We start from the raw sequence: 22,395 nt of genomic DNA on the forward strand, positions 1-22,395 counted from the left end.
AAGGTTGGATGAGCAAATGCCTATCATCGGGAGGCAAGGAGGTTTTAATCAAATCGGTTGCCCAGGCAATTCCGGTGTATTCTATGGCTTGCTTTAAGTTGCCAAGGGGTTTGTGTGACCATATCAAGTCCATCATTAGAAAGTTTTGGTGGGGCTGCAGACAGGGGGAAAGAAAACCTTCTTGGGTCTCTTGGGATGTCATGACACGCCCTAAGTACCTAGGAGGACTGGGTTTCAGAGATTTGGAGCTATTTAACTTGGCGCTTTTGGCAAGGCAAGCATGGAGGATCTTACAGGAACCATCGTCATTAAGTGCTAGAATTCTCAAAGCATCATACTTTTCGGACACATCTCTCCTAGATGCTGAGTTGGGGTCGCGCCTGTTGGGAATCGTAGCATAATTTAAAATTTTCCTACGCTCACCAAGATGCATCTATGGAGTCTACTAGCAACGAGGGGAAAGGAGTGGATCTACATACCCTTGTAGATCGCGAGCGGAAGCGTTCCAATGAACGTGGATGACGGAGTCGTACTCGCCGTGATCCAAATCACCGATGACCGAGTGCCGAACGGACGGCACCTCCGCGTTCAACACACGTACGGTGCAGCGACGTCTCCTCCTTCTTGATCCAGCAAGGGGGAAGGAGAGGTTGATGGAGATCCAATAGCACGACGGCGTGGTGGTGGATGTAGCGGGTCTCCGGTAGGGCTTCGCCGAGCTTCTGCGAGAGAGAGAGAGGTGTTGCAGGGGAGGAGGGAGGCGCCCAAGGCTTAGATGTTGCTGCCCTCCCTTCCCCCCACTATATATAGGGCCAAGGGAGAGGGGGGGCGCAGCCTTGCCCCTTCCTCCAAGGAAGGGTGCGGCCAGGGGGGAGTCCTTCCCCCCCAAGGCACCTCGGAGGTGCCTTCCCCCTTTAGGACTCCCCCTTTTTTCTTATCTCTTGCGCATGGGCCTCTTGGGGCTGGTGCCCTTGGCCCATATAGGCCAAGGCGCACCCCTTACAGCCCATGTGGCCCCCCGGGGCTGGTGAACCCCCTTGGTGGACCCCCGGACCCCTTTCGGCACTCCCGGTACAATACCGATAAAGCGCGAAACTTTTCCGGCGACCAAAATAAGACTTCCCATATATAAATCTTTACCTCCGGACCATTCCGGAACCTCTCGTGACGTCCGGGATCTCATCCGGGACTCCGAACAACTTTCGGGTTTCCGCATACATATATCTCTACAACCCTAGCGTCACCGGACCTTAAGTGTGTAGACCCTACGGGTTCGGGAGACATGCAGACATGACCGAGACGCCTCTCCGGTCAATAACCAACAGCGGGATCTGGATACCCATGTTGGCTCCCACATGTTCCACGATGATATCATCGGATGAACCACGGTGTCGAGTATTCAATCAATCCGTATGCAATTCCCTTTGTCAATCGGTATGTTACTTGCCCGAGATTCGATCGTCGGTATCCCAATACCTTGTTCAATCTCGTTACCGGCAAGTCTCTTTACTCGTACCGCAATGCATGATCCCGTGACTAACGCCTTAGTCACATTGAGCTCATTATGATGATGCATTACCGAGTGGGCCCAGAGATACCTCTCCGTCACACGGAGTGACAAATCCCAGTCTCGATCCGTGCCAACCCAACAGACACTTTCGGAGATACCCGTAATGCACCTTTATAGTCACCCAGTTACGTTGTGACGTTTGGCACACCCAAAGCACTCCTACGGTATCCGGGAGTTGCACGATCTCATGGTCTAAGGAAAAGATACTTGACATTGGAAAAGCTCTAGCAAACGAAACTACACGATCTTTTATGCTATGCTTAAGTTGGGTCTTGTCCATCACATCATTCTCCTAATGATGTGATCCCGTTATCAATGACATCCAATGTCCATAGTCAGGAAACCATGACTATCTGTTGATCAACGAGCTAGTCAACTAGAGGCTTACTAGGGACAGGTTGTGGTCTATGTATTCACACATGTATTACGATTTTCGGACAATACAATTATAGCATGAATAATAGACAATTACCATGAACAAAGAAATATAATAATAACCATTTATTATTGCCTCTAGGGCATATTTCCAACAGTCTCCCACTTGCACTAGAGTCAATAATCTAGTTCACATCACCATGTGATTAACACTCACTGGTCACATCACCATGTGACCAACATCCAAAGAGTTTACTAGAGTCAACGATCTAGTTCACATCACTATGTGATTATCACTCAATGTGTTCTGGTTTGGTCATGTTATGCTTGTGAGAGAGGTTATTAGTCAACGGGTCTGAACCTTTCAGAACCGTGTGCTTTACGAATATCTATGTCATCTTGTGGATGCTACCACGCGCTAGTTGGAGCCATTTCAAATAATTGCTCTACTATACGAATCCGGTTTACTACTCAGAGTCATCCGGATTAGTTTCAAAGTTCGCATCGACGTAACCCTTTACGACGAACTCCTTTCCATCTCCATAATCGAGAAAATTCCTTAATCCACTAGGTGCTAAGGATAAGTTCAACCGCTGTCATGAGATCCTTTCCCGGATCACCATTGTACCCTCTTGACCAACTCATGGCAAGGCACACTACATGTGCGGTACACAGCATAGCATACTATAGAGCCTATGTCTAAAGCATAGGGGACGACCTTCGTCCTTTCTCTATCTTCTGCTGTGGTCAGGTCTTGAGTCTCACTCAATACTCACACCTTGTAACACAGCCAAGAACTCCTTCTTTGCTAATCTATTTTGAACTCTTTCAAAATCATTTCAAGGTGTGCTGTCTTTTGAAAGTATCATCAGGCGTCTTGATCTATCTCTATGGATCTTGATGCCCAATATGTAAGTAGCTTTATCCAGGTCTTCCTTTGAAAAACTCCTTTCAAACAACCCTTTATGCTTTCCAGAAATTTTACATCATTTCGGATCATCAATATGTCATTCACATATACTTATCAAAAATGTTGTAGCTCTCCCACTCACTTTATTGTAAATACAAGTTTCTAACAAACTTTGTATAAACCCAAAAACTTTGATCACCCCATCAAAGCGTATATTCTGACTCCGAGATGCTTGCTCTGATCCATGGAAGGATCGCTGGAGCTAGCATACCTTTTAGCATCCTTAGGATCGACAAAACCTTTCTGATTGTATCACATACAACCTTTCCTTACGAAAACTGGTAAGGAAACTTGTTTTGACATCCATCTGCCAGATTTCATAAATGTAGCTAATGCTAACATGATTCCGACGGACCTAAGCATCGCTACGGATGAGAAAAACTCATCGTAGTCAACTCCTTGAACTTGTGAAAATACTCTTTGCCACAAGTCGAGCTTCATAGACGGTAACATTACCGTCCATGTTCGTCTTCTTCTTAAAGATCCATTTATCTCAATGGCTTGCCGATCATCGGGCAAGTTCACCAAAGTCCATGCTTTGTTCTGATACATGGATTCTATCTCGGATTTCATGGCCTCGAGCCATTCGTCGGAATATGGGCCTACCATAGCTTCTCCATAGCTCGTAGGTTCATTGTTGTCTAGCAACATGACTTCCAAGACAGGATCACGCATTACTCTGAAGTAGTGCGCATCCTCGTCATCCTACGAGGTTTGGTAGTGACTTGATCCGAAGTTTCATGATCACTATCATAAGCTTCCACTTCAATTGGTGTAGGTGCCACAGGAACAACTTCCTGTGCCCTGCTACACACTAGTTGAAGCGACGGTTCAATAACCTTATCAAGTCTCCACCATCCTCCCACTCAATTCTTTCGAGAGAAACTTTTCCTCGAGAAAGGACTCGTTTCTAGAAGCAATTACTTTTGCTTCCAGATAGGAGGTATACCCAACTGTTTTTGGGTATTCTATGAAGATGCATTTATCCGCTTTGGGTTCGAGCTTATCAGCCTGAAACTTTTTCACATAAGCATCGCAGCCCCAAACTTTTAAGAAACGACAACTTAGGTTTCTATAAACGGTGTCGTCTCAACGGAATTGCGTGGTGCCCCTTTTAAAGTGAATGTGATTGTCTCTAATGCCTAACCCATAAATGATAGTGGTAATTTGATAAGAAACATCATGGTATGCACCATATCCAATAGGGTGCAGTTATGATGTTCGGACACACCATCACACTATGGTGTTCCAGGCGGTATTAATTGTGAAACACTTTCCACAATGTCTCAATTGTGTGCCAAACTCGTATCTTAGATACTCATCTCTATGATCATATCACATACATTTTATCCTCTTGTCACGACGATCTTCAACTTCACTCTGAAATTGCTTGAACCTTTCAATAATCCAGACTAGTGTTTCATCAAGTAAATACACTCAGCATCTACTCAAATCATCTGTGAAGTAAGAACATAACGATATCCACTGCATGCCTCAGCATTCATTGGACTGCATACATCAAAATGTATTACTTCCAATAAATTGCTCTCTTGTTCCATCTCACTGAAAACGAGGCCTTTCAGTCATCTTGCCCATGTGGTATGATTTGCATGTCTCAAGTGATTCATAATCAAGTGAGTCCAAACGATCCATCTGTATGGAGTTTCTTCATGCATATATACCAATAGACATGGTTCGCATGTCTCAATCTTTTCAAAAATGAGTGAGTCCAAAGATCCACCTACATGGAGCTTCTTCATGCGTTCTACACCAATATGACTCAAGTGGCAGTGCCACAAGTATGTGGTACTATCATTACTATCTTATATCTTTTGGCATGAACATGTGTATCACTACGATCGAGATTCATTTTAGGTGCAAGACCATTGAAGGTATTATTCAAATAAACAGAGTAACCATTATTCTCCTTAAATGAATAACCGTTTTGCGGTAAACATAATCCAATCATGTTCAACGCAACCACCAAATCTCGATGGTAGAGGGAGCATGCGATGCTTGATCACATCAACCTTGGAAACACTTCCAACACATATCGTCATCTCACCTTTAGCTAGTCTCCATTTATTCCGCAGCTTTTATTTCGAGTTACTAACACTTAGCAACCGAACCAGTATCTAATACCCTGGTGCTGCTAGGAGTACTAGTAAAGTACACATTCATATAACGTATATCCAATATACTTTGTCGACCTTGCCTGCCTTCTCATCTACCAAGTATCTAGGGTAGTACTGCTTCAGTGACCGTTCCTCTCATTACAGAAGCACTTAGTCTCGGGTTTGGGTTCAACCTTGGGATTCTTCACTAGAGCAGCAAACAACTTGCTGTTTCATGAAGTATCCCTTTTGCCCTTGCCCTTCTTAAACTAGTGGTTTTACTAACCATCAACAATTGATGCTCCTTCTTGATTTCTACTCTCGCGGTGTCAAACATCGCGAAGAGCTCAAGGATCATCATAACTATCCTTGATATGTTATAGTTCATCACGAAGCTCTACTAGCTTGGTGGCAGTGACTATGGAGAACTATCACTATCTCATCTGGGAGATTAACTCCTAGTCGATTCAAGCGATTGTGGCACTCAGACAATCTGAGCACACGCTCAACGATTGAGCTTTTCTCCCTTAGTTTGCAGGCTTAAGAAACTTGTCAGAGGTCTCATACCTCTTGACGTGGGCACTAGTCTGAAATCTCAATTTCAGTCTTCGGAACATCTCACATGTTCTGCGACGTTTCAGAAACGTCTTTGGTGCCACAATTCTAAACCGCACCGAACTATCACGTAGTTATCAAAACGTGTATGTCAGATGTTTTGTAACATCTACAGACGACGCTGAGGTTCAGCACACTGAGCGGTGCATTAAGGACATAAGCCTTCTGTGCAGCAATGAGGACAATCCTCAGTTTACGGACCCAGTCCGCATAATTGCTACTACCAACTTTCAACTAAATTTTCTCTAGGAACATATCTTAACCAGTAGAACTAAAGCGCAAGCCATGACATAATTTGCAAATACTTTTTGACTATGTTCATGATAATGAAGTTCATCTGATTATGAACTCCCACTCAGATAGACATCCCTCTAGTCTTCTAAGTGAAACATGATCCGAGTTCAACTAGGCCGTGTCCGATCATCACGTGAGACGGACTAGTCAAGATCGGTGAACATCTCCATGTTGATCGTATCTTCTATACGACTCATGCTCGACCTTTCAGTCCTCCGTGTTCCGAGGCCATGTCTGTACATGCTAGGCTCGTCAAGTCAACCTAAGTGTATTGCGTGTGTTCCGAGGCCATGTCTGTACATGCTAGGCTCGTCAACACCCGTTGTATTCGAACGTAAGAATCTATCACACCCGATCATCACGTGGTGCTTCGAAAAGACGAACCTTCGCAACGGTGCACAGTTAGGGTGAACACTTTCTTGAAATTATTATAAGGGATCATCCTACTTGCTACCGTCGTTCTAAGCAAATAAGATGCAAAAACATGATAAACATCACATGCAATCAAATAGTGACATGATATGGCCAATATCATCATGCTCCTTTGATCTCCATCTTCGGGGCACCATGATCATCTTTGTCACCGGCATGACACCATGATCTCCATCATTGTGTCTTCATGAAGTTGTCACGCCAACGATTACTTCTACTTCTATGGCCAACTCGTTTAGCAACAAAGTAAAGTAATTTACATGGCGTTATTCAATGACTCGCAGGTCATGCAAAATAATAAAGACAACTCCTATGGCTCCTGCCGGTTTTCATACTCATCGACATGCAAGTCGTGATTCCTATTAGAAGAATATGATCAATCTCATACATCACATATATCATTCATCACATCTTCTGGCCATATCACATCACATAGCACTTGCTGCAAAAACAAGTTAGACGTCCTCTAATTGTTGTTGCAAGTTTTTACGTGGTTTGTAGGTTTCTAGCAAGAACGTTTCTTACCTACGTATGACCACAACGTGATTTGCCAATTTCTATTTACCCTTCATAAGGACCCTTTTCATCGAATCTGTTCCGACTAAAGTAGGAGAGACAGACACCCGCTAGCCACCTTATGCATCTAGTGCATGTCAGTCGGTGGAACCTGTCTCACGTAAGAGTACGTGTAAGGTCGGTCCGGGCCGCTTCATCCTACAATGCCGCCGAAACAAGAAAAGACTAGTAGCGGCAAGAAGAATTGGCAAACTCAACGCCCACAACTACTTTGTGTTCTACTCGTGCATAGTAACTACGCATAGACCTGGCTCATGATGCCACTGTTGGGAATCATAGCATAATTTAAAATTTTCCTACGCTCACCAAGATGCATCTATGGAGTCTACTAGCAACGAGGGGAAAGGAGTGGATCTACATACCCTTGTAGATCGCGAGCGGAAGCGTTCCAATGAACGTGGATGACGGAGTCGTACTCGCCGTGATCCAAATCACCGATGACCGAGTGCCGAACGGACGGCACCTCCGCGTTCAACACACGTACGGTGCAGCGACGTCTCCTCCTTCTTGATCCAGCAAGGGGGAAGGAGAGGTTGATGGAGATCCAACAGCACGACGGCGTGGTGGTGGATGTAGCGGGTCTCCGGCAGGGCTTCGCTGAGCGTCTGCGAGAGAGAGAGAGGTGTTGCAGGGGAGGAGGGAGGCGCCCAAGGCTTAGATGTTGCTGCCCTCCCTTCCCCCCACTATATATAGGGCCAAGGGAGAGGGGGGGGCGCAGCCTTGCCCCTTCCTCCAAGGAAGGGTGCGGCCAGGGGGGGAGTCCTTCCCCCCCAAGGCACCTCGGAGGTGCCTTCCCCCTTTAGGACTCTCCCTTTTTTCTTATCCCTTGCGCATGGGCCTATTGGGGCTGGTGCCCTTGGCCCATATAGGCCAAGGCGCACCCCTTACAGCCCATGTGGCCCCCCGGGGCTGGTGGACCCCCGGACCCCTTTCGGCACTCCCGGTACAATACCGATAAAGCGCGAAACTTTTCCGGCGACCAAAATAAGACTTCCCATATATAAATCTTTACCTCCGGACCATTCCGGAACCTCTCGTGACGTCCGGGATCTCATCCGGGACTCCGAACAACTTTCGGGTTTCCGCATACATATATCTCTACAACCCTAGCGTCACCGGACCTTAAGTGTGTAGACCCTACGGGTTCGGGAGACATGCAGACATGACCGAGACGCCTCTTCGGTCAATAACCAACAGCGGGATCTGGATACCCATGTTGGCTCCCACATGTTCCATGATGATATCATCGGATGAACCACGGTGTCGAGGATTCAATCAATCCGTATGCAATTCCCTTTGTCAATCGGTATGTTACTTGCCCGAGATTCGATCGTCGGTATCCCAATACCTTGTTCAATCTCGTTACCGGCAAGTCTCTTTACTCGTACCGCAATGCATGATCCCGTGACTAACGCCTTAGTCACATTGAGCTCATTATGATGATGCATTACCGAGTGGGCCCAGAGATACCTCTCCGTCACACGGAGTGACAAATCTCAGTCTCGATCCGTGCCAACCCAACAGACACTTTCGGAGATACCCGTAATGCACCTTTATAGTCACCCAGTTACGTTGTGACGTTTGGCACACCCAAAGCACTCCTACGGTATCCGGGAGTTGCACGATCTCATGGTCTAAGGAAAAGATACTTGACATTGGAAAAGCTCTAGCAAACGAAACTACACGATCTTTTATGCTATGCTTAAGTTGGGTCTTGTCCATCACATCATTCTCCTAATGATGTGATCCCGTTATCAATGACATCCAATGTCCATAGTCAGGAAACCATGACTATCTGTTGATCAACGAGCTAGTCAACTAGAGGCTTACTAGGGACAGGTTGTGGTCTATGTATTCACACATGTATTACGATTTCCGGACAATACAATTATAGCATGAATAATAGACAATTACCATGAACAAAGAAATATAATAATAACCATTTATTATTGCCTCTAGGGCATATTTCCAACAGCGCCCTTCACAGATTTGGCGAGCGATCATTGAGGGCCGGGATGTGCTTAAGCAGGGCTTGATAAGGCGAATTGGCAATGGTCAGACGACAGATATTTGGGCAGATAATTGGATACCTAAAGAGACTACTCCAAGACCTATAACCTCACTTGTGACAGATCCTCCAAGGAAGGTCTCGGAGTTGCTCATACCTTCGGCTGCCCAATGGAACGTGGGACTGATCCGATCCGTCTTCCTCAGGTTTGATGCGGACGCAATCCTTAAGATCCCGGTTTGCACAAGAAACACGGAAGATTTTTGGGCATGGTGTCCTGATCCAAAGGGGAGGTTCTCGGTTAGCTCGGCATACAAGTTTCTGGTGAAAACAAAGATACAGAGGGAGGAGTGGCTCGATGGAAGATCGGGGTCCTCAAGCAATGGGAGAGAGGAAAAATCTTGGACTTCACTCCGGAATCTCTCGATCCCTTCAAAGCTCAGGGTCTTCCTCTGGAGATTAGCGCGTCATTCTTTACCCACAACTGACGTGCTGCATAACCGGAACATGTCAAACCAATCTACATGTCCGCTTTGTGGCATGAGTGATTCATGGAGACACGCCCTACTCTCTTGCACCATGTCCAGGTGTATTTGGGCACTATCTGATGAAAGCCTTGCTGCGAAGATGGCAGAAAATATGGAACCAAGCGCAAAAGGCTGGATGTTTGACCTTTATGACAGCCTAGATCATGTAAGTTTCACGAGAATGGCAGTGACTCTTTGGGCAATTTGGTATGCTAGACGCAAAGTTGTCTATGAGGCAATTTTTCAGACTCCGCAACAAACCATCCTCTTTGTCAACAGGTTCCTTGACGAACTGGAGCAACTAGCGACGGCTCAGGCAAGGCCGGCTACTTCGGCACCTATGGCGGCCCAGCCTTGGCGCTGGCTGCCACCACCGCCGGGTGTGATGAAGGTTAATGTCGATGGTGCAGTGGCACGGCACAAAAGGGGAGGTGTGGTCGCGGCTCTATGCCGGGACTCCAATGGCATGTACTTGGGTTCGTCGGCAATGGTATTTTTTGGAATCACCGACCCGGTCATCTTGGAAACTTTCGCGTGCAGAGAAGCGCTGGCTCTTGCAGATGACCTCTCCATCCAGACCGTTTTGGTGGCCCTTGACTGCCAGGAGGTGGTGAAAGACATAAAATCAGGGACAGGAGGTCCTCATGCGGCAATCGTACATGAAATCATAGATCGTAGCAATTTCTTTACTTCTTGCTCTTTTGTTCATGAGCGTAGAAACTTTAATTTTGAAGCACACAATCTCGCCAAGTTTGCTTGTAATTTAGGGCCCGGGCGACATGTTTGGTTGGGAAACCCACATAACCCAAACCGGGTACCTATGAACATCATTATGAATGAATAAAGAGGCGAGATTTCTCAAAAAAAAAAACCTAATTTTCCCCCTCTTTCAAAACCCTCCCGCCCTTGTGCCATGGCCGACGCGCCCAACTAGCGTCTATCCCGGACGTCACGGTCAACGGTGTGGCTGCCAGCGCTGTGCGCCCTAAGAACAAGCTGAAGAAAGTGCGCACACCGGAAGAGAGGGCCGAGGAGATGACGAAGAGGGCTGAGGAGAGGAAGGTCGGGGCGGACAAAAAAGATAAGGAACATCCCGGACGTCACGGTCAACGGTTGCGGACAATGATCTCATCGTCGGCAAGGCCACAGAGCAGGCCGTCGTGCTAGGATTCGCGGCGAACTTGCCATTCTAGCCGCCGCCGCTGCGGCCGCGGCCAACACGAACTCGTCGGTTGCCCGCCCGCCACATCACGAGCCGCCGCGCACCTCAACGACACCGTCGACGTACGGTTTCCTTCCTCAACATGACCCGGGCACGTCTCGCTTCTCCGGGTCACCTCGGGACGGCTGGCCGGAAGTGAGTGAACTCGTTCTAGTATTCCCCGTAGTGTGCCGGGATTTGAAGTCCAGATTGGATAAATGAGAAGGGGCGTGGAGCCCTTCAAAACAAAAAACGAGAGAAAGTGCTATGTTCTTGAAAAACCTGTGTTTCTGATATTTATTTTTCTTGAATGTTAAGACCTATGGGGATGTGGTCTGTTTCGAATGATATTTGTTGTCCGTGCAACAATTTTTATGGTACTAGTAGTAGAGAAATGAAATACAGTATATTCAAGGTTCAAGCCTTCAAGGCAGACATATGGAGCAGGTTTCTCGGTCCTTTGATTGGGGAGAATATCACATGATACCAACACTTGTATACTTCCATGATACCAATTTAAAAAATTCAAATTTAAGCTTGTCAAAAAATTACGAAAAAAAATCATGGATGTTCTTACCATATGTCTCTACAAGCCCTAAAAAAATCAGATCCAAATTCAAATTGTGCAATGAGAAACAAAAAAGACAAATTCAGCATGAATAGTGTTAATAAAGACAAAACAACAGATTTGTCTTTTTTGTTTCTCAATGTGTATATCGAATTTGGATCTGAATTTTTTAGGGCTTGTAGACACATATGTTGAGAACATCTATGATTTTTTTCAAAAAAAATTGACACGTTTAAATTTGAATTTTTTGAATTGGTATCATGGGAGCATATAAGTGTTGGTATCATGTGATATTCTCCCCCTTGTAGCTCCGATCGTTTTCAATTTTTCCCCTCCCTCCCGAGCCGCTCGCGCGGGCGGCTCTGGAGGCGAAAACCCTAGCCCCCCGAGCCCCCCTCCCCTGCTCCCCTGGCCGCCGCTGCCGCCGGCGCCGATGGTGGTGGCGGCGCCCGGCCGTCGAAGGCGGTGGGCGAGTTCGGCGCGCTCCGGTGGGCCCCCTCGCGCGGGGGAGAGGCGTCAAGTGGGCTGCGAGGTGGTCTTCTCCGGTGAGGCGGCGCGCGTCGAGGTGCGTACGGAGTGGTGGAGCATGGTCGCGGGTTCGACGAGGAGGTGCTGGTGCACGGCGACCTGCTGGGAGCCGCTGGATGGTGGTCGGAGGGGAGGCGCACCTAGGCCAGGGAAGCGGCGGATCTGGGCCAGGAGTGGCCGTGCGAGCGGCGGCCGGGATCTGCTGCGGCGGCCGGTTGGTGTGTTTTGCCCCTGCTGGCCCCGGCGAGGATCTGCAGGTGGGTGGTGGAGGCGCAGGCTGAATCCGGGGAGCTTGTGCCCGGGTCAGCGGCTTGCTGCGGGGAGCATGCGCGCGCGAGGTGGCTCCCCTGTCGTGGCTCCCTGGGCTCTGTCCGCTGCAAGGCTGTCCGCTAGGAGGTGGTGTGGCAGCTGCTTGCGGCGGCGGAAGATCCTGGCCGTGTTGGTTGTTGGTAGGAGAGATGGAGTTGTTGTCCCCGGCCGTGCCGGAGGTGGAAGCTGGACTGCGTGTCCTCGACGTGCAGGGTGTTGGTGTTCAGTGCACTTTGATCACAATGGCGAGGTGCTGCGGCGGCGGCGGTTTAATCCAGCACTGACGACGGCCTCAATTCTTCGCAAGGGGTGGGAGGTGGCCGACTGTACGGATGAAAATCCTGCCCGTCTTCGGTCGGTGTTGGCGGCGACGGCGCCTATGGGCGTCGTTCCCCTCCTTGGAGGCGTCGCTTAGGTGTGTCGCCATCTCCCCGTCTTGGTTGGTTGCGGTCTCCGGGCGAAAGCCTAGGTCTTGGGCCAGCGATGGCGGCGTCCTAGCGCCGTATCTCTGTTGGGAGCATCGTGGAGGGAGACATGGCTTGTTCGGTGCTGCGGTCTTCCGGTGCGTGTCGCTAGTCCGAGTAGAGGTTCTTGGGCGCAATATACGTCGATGCCGGAGACTCCAAGACGGTGGCTTTGGCGGGGCCAACCAAGTCCCTCCACCCACTCGCCATCTCCTTTCGGCAATCAAGAGTGGTTGGTGCGTCGGCAAGGGAGGTCCGATTAAAGTTGCTACTTTTCGTGGTGATCGGTGTAGGTCGAGACGCGGCCTTGATGCTCTTCAGGACAAGTTCCTTTGTGTTATGTTTGTTATGTGTGCGGAGGCTTCTCTTCGGATTAGCTCGGGTGTGGTGTTGGTACTAGACTTGTTGTTCGCAACGAGTTGTAGTCTCTTATAATTGTCTTTTGCCTTCTATAAAAATATGGTACGTCTTTGGCGTACTCTCGAAAAAAAAAATTCTCCCCTTTGATTGCTCAGCGCAGGAGGGTGGATATCTGATGATACGGCTCATCAGATGATACAGTGATCCCGTACCATCTTGGACGTTAGATCTGGACTATAGGGACAGGATTGATCAACCTCTTCCCCACTGAAAAATATGCATAGGGCACCCTGTGTTTTGCCGTAAATGAGCGACTACTGCGTATCCCGTCGTCCTGTGCGCCTCGAACAGAATCCTGCTCGTCCCCCCGCCGCTGCCGGGTACCATAGGGCTTTTTCCCACCGCCACCGGCCACCATGACGCCATGCCCCATCCACTCTCGCTAGCCCCGACTACACAACAACCTATTCAGCTCCACCGTGTGTGCCGAACCCGTTGCTCAGATGAGATCCACGCTCGACAGTACGATGGGAGGCGAGACAAATCTCTCCCCACCGCCGCTGGAACCGGAGACTCTACGCGGCGAGGAGCAGGTAAGAAGCAGCTTTCTTCGTTGGCTTCTGGACCAATTTATGTTATTCGACTTCTTGATTTTGCTTTTGGTTTAGGATTGGGTGTCGGCGCTGGGGGAGTCAGTTTCCTTCGGACGATTCCTCTCTCAGCCGCTGGAGTGGGTGCCATGGCGCAAATCCTAGTTGTGCCGCCGGCTACCATGGGTCATGTCCAATCATCACCAGCAGCTGAGCTCGATCTATCGGTAGAAGGCAATTTGTCAGTGCCAGTTGCAGCGGTCGGAGCTCGATCTGCCTCCTCCAACTGTGGTGATATGTGCATTGGGGGTTATCGCCCAACCAATAGTTGTAATACGGCGGCGGCCCGTTCATCAGGAAGTGCAGCACATATGGGAGGATCCGAGCTCTATCTGGTTAGTTTATCCTCCAATCTTGTAGTGTTTATGCAAAGATCTAGTTTTCGGAATAAGATTGTTCTGTGAGTTGTTGTCGTCACAGGCTGCAAAGAAATGTAGCCCTTAATGAGCGGAAGCATGCCATGAAAGATTGTGCAGAAGTTTGAGCATATATAGGCATGCAAGAATGCGCTTCTTTGTTTGACAAATTCCTTCAACGAGTCATGGGTTAGTATTAGACAGGGGCTGGAGTATCACAACTTCTAGGCTTGATGTGGCAAAAAATTTAAAACTGAAAGACAACTGAAGCTATTCTCAGTTCCGAGCAACTCGAGTTAGAAAATTTTAAAGGCCCTTTATCAATTTTTATACGCATCGCTATGCTATTACACAATTTCATGACATCTAGTAACTAGTATCACATCTATTAAATAGTATCAAGCAGGCTGAGTACCTGTCTAAGCATTATCGCAAGAATTTTGTTTTCATGAATTTTGTTGTCCTCTAACAGTCTCATCCTTAAGATCTGACGCTTGGTACATAAGCATTTGTTGATAGCTTGGTACGAATTCTTCCCTGGCCAATCATTAGGGGGTTGCACATAGACTCAAGAAGCAGATGCCATTATATTATTATTTTTCATTTCAGTTAGTTAAGCCAAAGATTTATTTATTATTTTGCTTCACTAGTGATATGTAAGACACTGAGATTTGGAAGGTGCATAAGCTTCCACAGCAACAATCGTTGGGAACAACCAGAATCATTCATTCTTGGGTCAAAACATTTTCTGGATTTGAAAATAGTATGGGCGCAAATAACTGGGCTCCTTAGGTGAAAAGATACAGTGACTTTGCTGTCATTTAACAAATATTATGAATTAATAAGATGTCAACACTGTTATTCTGAACAAGAGAATGATGATGTGGAGGGGGAGTAACAATAATTTCATACTTGGCAAGCTGAACTCAGTACATGTTCACTGCTACGTTGTTGCTTATGTATGTGCCGGTAGGGTTGTACTGCTGTCCAAGTTCTTGCCATTTCAAATTTATATGGTGCGGCTACATGTAGCTTCAGATGCTTGTTATAGCTAATTGCCAGGATAGTTAAGCTTACATTCTTAGCTTTGTGGTTTGTTTGTGTCCAGTGCACATGCTAATGGTGACTTGTAGGGCAAATAAATTAGATGCAAAATTATGATTGACGGCTATGCAGCGAAATCAGAACTAGCGGCTCCTATCATGTGACGAATGTATTTGGAAAAAGAAACTGAGGAAGGAACTATGTACAAGTGCACAAAGGAGTTTTGCTCAGGCAGAAAGCAAAATTGAAAAAGGTATGCAACAGGTTTTTCAGATTAATATTCTGCAATCATAAATATCATGTTCAATTAGAACTGCAGATCCTTCTCTGAAAGGATGTCATATTGTGAACAACAACCTTTTGTATCTACAACAAAATTTTGCTATCTGCACTTACTTGCAACAGCTGCATAATTTTCTCTCATTTTCCTCGCGGTGGATCTTCTTTTTCTTTAATTGTGCAGCACCAACAACTGCCGATTTAACTACTACTGTCGTTTCCACAGACATGAGCAGGCTGTTACGAAGAAGGTGAACAACCTGGACCTAGGCGGCGAGGGGGAGCTCGGGAAGGCTATGGGACCTGAGAGCATCTTCAAGTCCAGGTTATGCATGAGCTTTCTCGCCGGCGAGTCATGCGCCTTCGGCGGCAGATGCTCCTTTCGCCCATGCCAAAGTTGAGTTGCGCAGTCCTGCTGCATCTCAAGAAGTCGAAGACCAAGTGGTTCTCATGGTGTTCATGATGATTATGCGTCTGTTATTTTGCGAAAATGCCTAAACAAAAAACTTTTCTTGTCTATTTTTGTCGTAGTCCATTTTTTCGGTTCAATGAATTCATGATAGGCAAGGCATAAAAAATGGAGTGAACAGAAATTCATTCGTAAACTCGAGATATTAATATTAGAGCATCAAGCATGTAAATCGCTGTACTAATGAGGCAGCCCATGTTTTGGCAAAATCTGGTGAAGATGATGCTAGGTCCTGCTTGTATAATAGTGTACCTGATGTTATCAGGAGATTGTTTGTAATGATGAGATATGAATGAATGATAGGGTTCTGCCCATTGTCCCAAAACTGAACGAAATATCTTTGTGTAGCTGGAACCACACCTATTCCACCGCTATTCTACATGCATTATCAGCTTTGGGTTGATTTCTGTCATCACGTACAGAACTGGCTAATTGATGTCCTGAGTGCTATCCTACACTGAGAATACACTGCTTGCACATGCTAATCTGTTTGATTCTGTTCCGGGCGCATGTCGATCTGTTCTCTGCCATGTGGACTTGGGCAATTTTTGCAAAAACATGCTGCTTTCTTGGGGTAAGATGCAAATGTTCCAAGGGGGAACATGTAAAGATGCTAGCAACTTGATCTTGTCCCTTCTTCTCACATCTAACGCACCACATGGTCTTGTATCATCGTATCACCCTATGCACGGTATCACTGGATATTTTCCCCAGCGCTGGAAGCGCCACTCGATCTCAATCACACAGGATCGCAAGTAACCAAGACGAACTTTGCTACTATATCTGACAGGCTTGCTAGTACTGTACTACTCCCTCCGTCCCATAAAGTAACACGTTTTTCGACTCTACAGAGTACTTTCTTATTCTTCCGCTGTCTTCTGGAATGGTAATTTTTTTAAGTTTCTGCCGCTTGAGACTGAAATCGGATTTAAGAAATTTCCGGTGCTGGGAGAAGGGTGATATGATAAAATAAGAAGGGCACTTCCGTGGTTCATCTCCTCACCTCCACCAAACCTTATCTCGCTGCCTGCACCGACGACTTGGAGCGGCCGCGCTCCGTGATCCAAGCACCCGAAGCGCCGGCGCAGCTCCCCTCGATGGCCGGCGACGAGCCCCCAACGACGGAGGCGTGCCAGGACCTGGTCGAGATCCTGGACGAGGGATCGGGCCGGCTGGACATGGGCCGGTACGTGGACCACGTCCGCGACCTCTCGGCGGGCGCCATCGCCACCTTCGAGGGCACCACGCGGGACCACTTCGACGGGAGGCGCGTGGTGGAGCTCCGCTACGAGGCGTACGGGGCCATGGCGCGGCGCCGGCTGGAGGCCATCCTCCGCGAGGCCCGCGCCGCGCACGCGCTGTGCCGGCTGGCCGTGGCGCACCGCCTCGGGACGGTCCCCGCCGGCGAGGCCAGCGTGTTCGTGGCGACCTCGGCCGTGCACCGCGCCGACGCCATGGAGGCGTGCCGCTACGTGATCGACGAGATCAAGGCCTCCGTGCCCATCTGGAAGAAGGAGGTGTACGACGACGGCGAGGTGTGGAAGGAGAACCGCGAGTTCCTCGACCGCACCGACGCCGAGAAGAAGGGCAAGCCGGCCGGCGGCGGCGGATGCTGCGGCAGCAAGGTGAGGGTGAGCTGATGATGGCAGCCGCCGGATCGCGATCACGTGAACGTGGTTTTTTTCCCCCTTGTGTTACGAGAGATTTTAGAGGAAGAGAAAGGTGAAGTTCGGATACAGTAATATCCTCACATTGTGTTACACTGCTACTAAATGCAAATCGTGTCAGAGAAACAATGTATGAAGTTCGAATACATATCACGTTGCAGCAAATTATGTGGTGTGGCAAGTAGTATGAATTTTACTCCTGATATACTCATTTTTGTGTAGAGAAACTCAGAGCATGCATCAGAACAGAGCCGATATGCTGCTGCATAGCAATCTAAGTTGTTGTAAGCAGGGTCATCAAACCAACATAAAGACTGATGCCTCGTCACACTGACTGAAAATTTGGCGCCCGCCAGTCCCTCTCAGATTGTGATCAACATAGACCTTGACAGATTCCTTGGCCAATTGATAGCAATCTTCATAGACTGCTACCATCGGACACCAAGAATGTCCCCGTCTCATCATTCGGATCACCTAAGCAATCTCAGCCGTCGACCAGCCTACTGTGCGCCCCGTGGATAGAGCGAGATTAACATAGGATCAGAACAGATCAGGGGGATGTTGCCTCGTCTGAAGAACAGAAACCAGTGGGAATGTTCTACACAGTTACATTGCCTTAGGCTTGTTCGGTTAAACTCTCTCGGAGAGGATTGAAGAGGTTTGGAGGGGATTGAGAGGGAATCTGACTTGTAGAGGACTTAATCCTCTCCAATCCCCGAGAGAGGATTGAAGAGGTTTGGAGGGGATTGAGAGGGAATCTGACTTGTAGAGGACTTAATCCTCTCCAATCCACTCGAATCAGGTTACATACAAGTGGGGTACTCGGGCGGCCCGAGGAGGAACGGCCCCCGCGTCGTCCGCGTGGGCGACTCGGGCGGCGTCCAGATCCGATAATCCCGGCAGCCTCGATTCGCGCACCCTCCCCTCGCCGCCGCCGGCCAGGACCGCCGGGCTTTCCCGCACGGCCAACGGCGGCGGGGCTCCATCCCTCTTGCTGATCAGGTGCGTGTGGCGTTGTGATGGCAACGACTTGCGACAATGGATGTAGTTGAAGCAGCGGCGCGGCAGCCTCCGAGCACCGGGAGCATGACTCCCCCTCTTCTGATCGCGTCGGTATCGCCATGCTGCGGCCGCATCAAGCGGAGGAGGGAAAGGACCAATATCCGCCATGACCCCGCGTGGTGAGCCTGTTCAAGAGCTCACGTGGTGCCAACAAAGCCCAAGCAGTGGTGGTCATTCGATAGATGCCGCAGGAAGTCACCCTTGTCACCGGCAGGAAGGGTGCTTGTGTGGGAAGGCAACGTGCAGTCCTAGCTATACTTTTGTGTTCTGCTGGGTCGCGGGCGCATGCGGCGAGCTCTCTTTGGTAGCCATCTGCTTCCCCATGTCTCATGGCGATCATCCGCTCTTGGGCGTGCAGGTGGCGTTGTGGATCTAGTCAACATCAATGCTAGGCGGTGTCGATCCGGACTGGCTATGGCGCTGCTTCCGTGATTGTGACATCGTTATGATCTGCTGCCATATGTGAAGATGATGGAGCTAGTGGCCGCACATAGTGGTGTCGTCTGATACAGATCAGCCGTCGGCTGCCACTTGTGAGGATGGTGCGGCACTGCCAGAGCATCTTGAACCTAAGATTTTGGCATGTGAAATTCCTCCTTCATCAAAGATTTCATCGCGTGTGCGAGGGTGGGCTGCTGCTGTTGGTGCTGGGATAGAGGCAAGTGGAGGAGACAACATATATTGACGATGACTTGGTGGTGCTTCTTGAGTACCCGGTCTTGAGCTCCGGGGTGAAAATCCCAGGTCTGGCCTTACTTGGTTATACCTTGCAATGGCGGCGATTTTACGTCGTTACCATGTTGATGGCATTGTTCGGAGTTTGCTCGGACATGAACTTCAGGGTGAAAACCCAGGACCTGACTTTCGAAGGTTGGATCCGGCGATGGCGGCGCCTGTGTGTCGTTCCCTTCTTGAAGGCGTTGCTTTGAAGAATCTTTTCATAGTCGTTATATTGTCAAGTGATAGTTGGCGTCCATGATCGTTGTTGTCTATCGTCTATCGTTGTTTGATCGCTTCAGGGTTTTTTCTTCTTCTTTTTTCTGTCAAGGCATAGCTTCGGTCTTTTATGACTTTGCTATTTGCCAACGTGGGTTTTTGTTTTTCGATATTGGCTGTGTGCATTCTAGCTATGCAGAGGCCGAGTATTCACTCATTCTGATTGTATCCGCTTGATGCTTCATTACGAGTCTATAAAAATGCCCTTTATCGAAAAAAATCCACTCGAATCCCATTCAAACCCCTTGCAACTGAACAAGCCCTTAACATGAAAGTAAAAACAGAGGATCTGATGCTCCCCGTATAAAACAGAGACCACTTCTAACTTAATAGTGGTATCAACGAAAATACCGAGACGTTCACATTGTTTTTACACTGTGAACATGGGCCTTACGAGCTACTTGTAACACTTGTTGCATCGTCCACCCAAATTTTCACAAGAAAATCAAGAGGACCGTCAAACTGACAGAAAGACTGATGTCTTGTCACACTAGCTAAAAATGTGCATGGGTCAGAGAGTGCTGCTATATGGACGACACTGTTCGGCCGATTTGCAGACAACTCTATAAATCTAACCATGCATGGGTCAGAGCAAGTGTTGCACAGCCGCTGGATGAAGTGTCGTCTCCAAACGAAACTACTTCACAGACGATATTTGCTTGCACGATCCTGAGCCGATGCCAAATCCAACAACTTTCTATACATTGGCGTCTTGAATGGATGGTGTGAGATGGAGTGTCGTGCTGAAATTGTCTGTGAATGTCGTCTGTATAGTAGTTCTCCGTCTCCAAATCGGGCAAGGAGTGTCGTCCGCAGAGTAGTTCCGACCAGACTATTGCAAGGCATGGATAAAGCGTGATTAAGACCCTGGCGCATTGTTGGAGCTTCCGCCCTTGAAGCTTCGTTTGCCACATGAGTTGCGCCCAATTTTTTTTTGAAAAAGGAGGATTGTGACGCCCCCGATTTGACCGTACACTAATCATACACGCAAACGTGTACGATTAAGATCAGGGACTCACGGGAAGATATCACAACACAACTCTAGACACAAATTGAAATAAAACAAGCTTTATATTACAAGCCAGGGGCCTCGAGGGCTCGAATACAAGCTCGATACACAAGAGTCAGCGGAAGCAACAATATCTAAGTACAGACATAAGTTAAACAAGTTTTGCCTTAAGAAGGCTAGCACAAGCATCAACGATCGAAGAGGCAAGGCCTCCTGCCTGGGACCTCCTAACTACTCCTGGTCGTCGGCGGTCTCCAAGTAGCAGAATCCGTCAGCGGTGGCATCTAGCTCCTGGGATCCACCAGGTTGCAACAACCAGAAAGAAGAAAGAAGGGGGGAAAGGGGGAGCAAAGCAACCGTGAGTACTCATCCAAAGTACTCGCAAGTATCAGATCTAAACTAAATATGCAATGGTGTCAAATGGAAGGGTTGTATCTGTGGACTGAACTACAGAATGCCAGAATAAGGGGGAAGGCCTAGCCTATCGAAGACTAGCATCTTCAAGCAGCTCCAAGCATCTTGCAGCATGTAGAAGAGTAAAGAATAGCAGTTTATAATTAACAAGCATGTTATAGAATTAATGTCCAGAGATCCTTCCTCGACTCCCTGCGAGAAAGCAATCCCGGGGTCAACATATCCATCACATATCAAGTATCCATTTCTAGTTGTATAAGATCAGGATACAAGTCTGAACGTCCATTACCGAGGACACGGTATTCAAATATATATCTTCCCTGCAGGGGTGCACCACGTTACCCAACACGCTCGATCGCTTTGGCCAGACACACTTTCCTGGGTCATGACCGGCCTCGGAAGATCAACACGTCGCAGCCCTACCTAGGCTCAGCAGAGAGGTCCCCGCCGGTCTACATTCTAAGCACTCCGGGGTCTTGGGCCCATCGCCTGTTGCACTCTGGGTTGTTGTGTGCAGGGTGGATACCAGCACCGCCTCGAATGGCCAGCACGATCCGACCATGCCATAATGTTGAACTGGACGTCTGACAAAGCTTCGGCTGATACTACAACGTCGAGGCCCATAACTATTCTCGCGTGGTGGTTAGTGAGGGAGTCCTGGACTAAGGGGTCCTTGGGCGTCCGGGCCTATTAGCCATGGGCCGGACTAATGGTCCATGAAGATGTGAAGATCGAATACCCTCTACGTGTCCGGATGGGACTCTCCTTGGCGTGGAAGGCAAGCTTGGCGACCAATTATGTAGATTCCTTTTCATGTAACCGACTCCATGTAACCCTAGATCTCTCCGGTGTCTATATAAACCGGAGAGAGTCCGGATAGGCGGACACACATTATCATAACCATAGGCTAGCTTCTAGGGTTTAGCCTCTACGATCTCGTGGTAGATCAACTCTTGTAATACTCATATTCATCAAGATCAATCAAGCAGGAAGTAGGGTATTACCTCCATAGAGAGGGACCAAACCTGGGTAAACATCGTGTCCCCTGTATCCTGTTACCATCGACCTTAGACGCACAGTTCGGGACCCCTTACCCGAGATCCGCCGGTTTTGGCACCGACATTGGTGCTTTCATTGAGAGTTCCACTGTGCCGTCGACAAAAGGCTCGATGGCCCCTTCGATCGTCCATGATGACGTTGTCCAGGAAGAAACTTTCCTCCCCGGACAGATATTCGTATTTGGTGGCTTCGTACTGTGGGCCAACTCGCTTGGCCATCTGGAGCAGGTCGATAGCTACGCCCCTGGCCATCAGGTCAGGTTTGGGAGCTTGAACTATGTCGCGGGCATCCGTGGAGACTTGATCTTCGACGGATTTGAGACCGCAGCATCCGCTCCCCTTCGCCCCGATGAACACGGCCTAAACCTGCCATCGGGCCGCATCCAGGAGATAGCTCCTGGGACAACTCCGGCCTTAGATCTGGAGCTGATCGAGTCATCTGAAGATGGGAAGCTCGGCCCCGTCACGGAGGCTACCGAT

At 48.5% G+C, this 22,395-nt stretch overlaps 1 protein-coding gene and 1 long non-coding RNA gene across 3 annotated transcripts; both read left to right on the forward strand.

Moving 5' to 3' along the window:
• The first annotated feature begins 11,552 nt into the window (after nucleotides 1-11,552).
• Nucleotides 11,553-16,034, forward strand: LOC109754355 (uncharacterized). 2 transcript variants are annotated; one of them, XR_005757264.3, is made up of 4 exons: nucleotides 11,553-13,504; nucleotides 13,580-13,896; nucleotides 15,051-15,214; nucleotides 15,467-16,034. It is a non-coding gene; the product is annotated as an uncharacterized lncRNA (long non-coding RNA). The 2 variants fall into 2 exon arrangements; XR_005757265.3 differs by having other exon boundaries at nucleotides 15,065-15,214.
• Nucleotides 16,035-16,560: 526 nt separating this feature from the next.
• On the forward strand, nucleotides 16,561-17,541 carry LOC109754364 (molybdopterin synthase catalytic subunit). The gene has a single exon (XM_020313275.4). It carries the CDS (start codon nucleotides 16,807-16,809, stop codon nucleotides 17,347-17,349), a length of 543 nt encoding a protein of 180 aa, XP_020168864.1. The 5' UTR covers nucleotides 16,561-16,806; the 3' UTR covers nucleotides 17,350-17,541.
• The last annotated feature ends 4,854 nt before the right edge of the window (nucleotides 17,542-22,395 follow it).

This window comes from Aegilops tauschii, chromosome 5, assembly GCF_002575655.3.
Source record: "Aegilops tauschii subsp. strangulata cultivar AL8/78 chromosome 5, Aet v6.0, whole genome shotgun sequence".
NCBI classification, from domain to species: Eukaryota; Viridiplantae; Streptophyta; class Magnoliopsida; order Poales; family Poaceae; genus Aegilops; species Aegilops tauschii.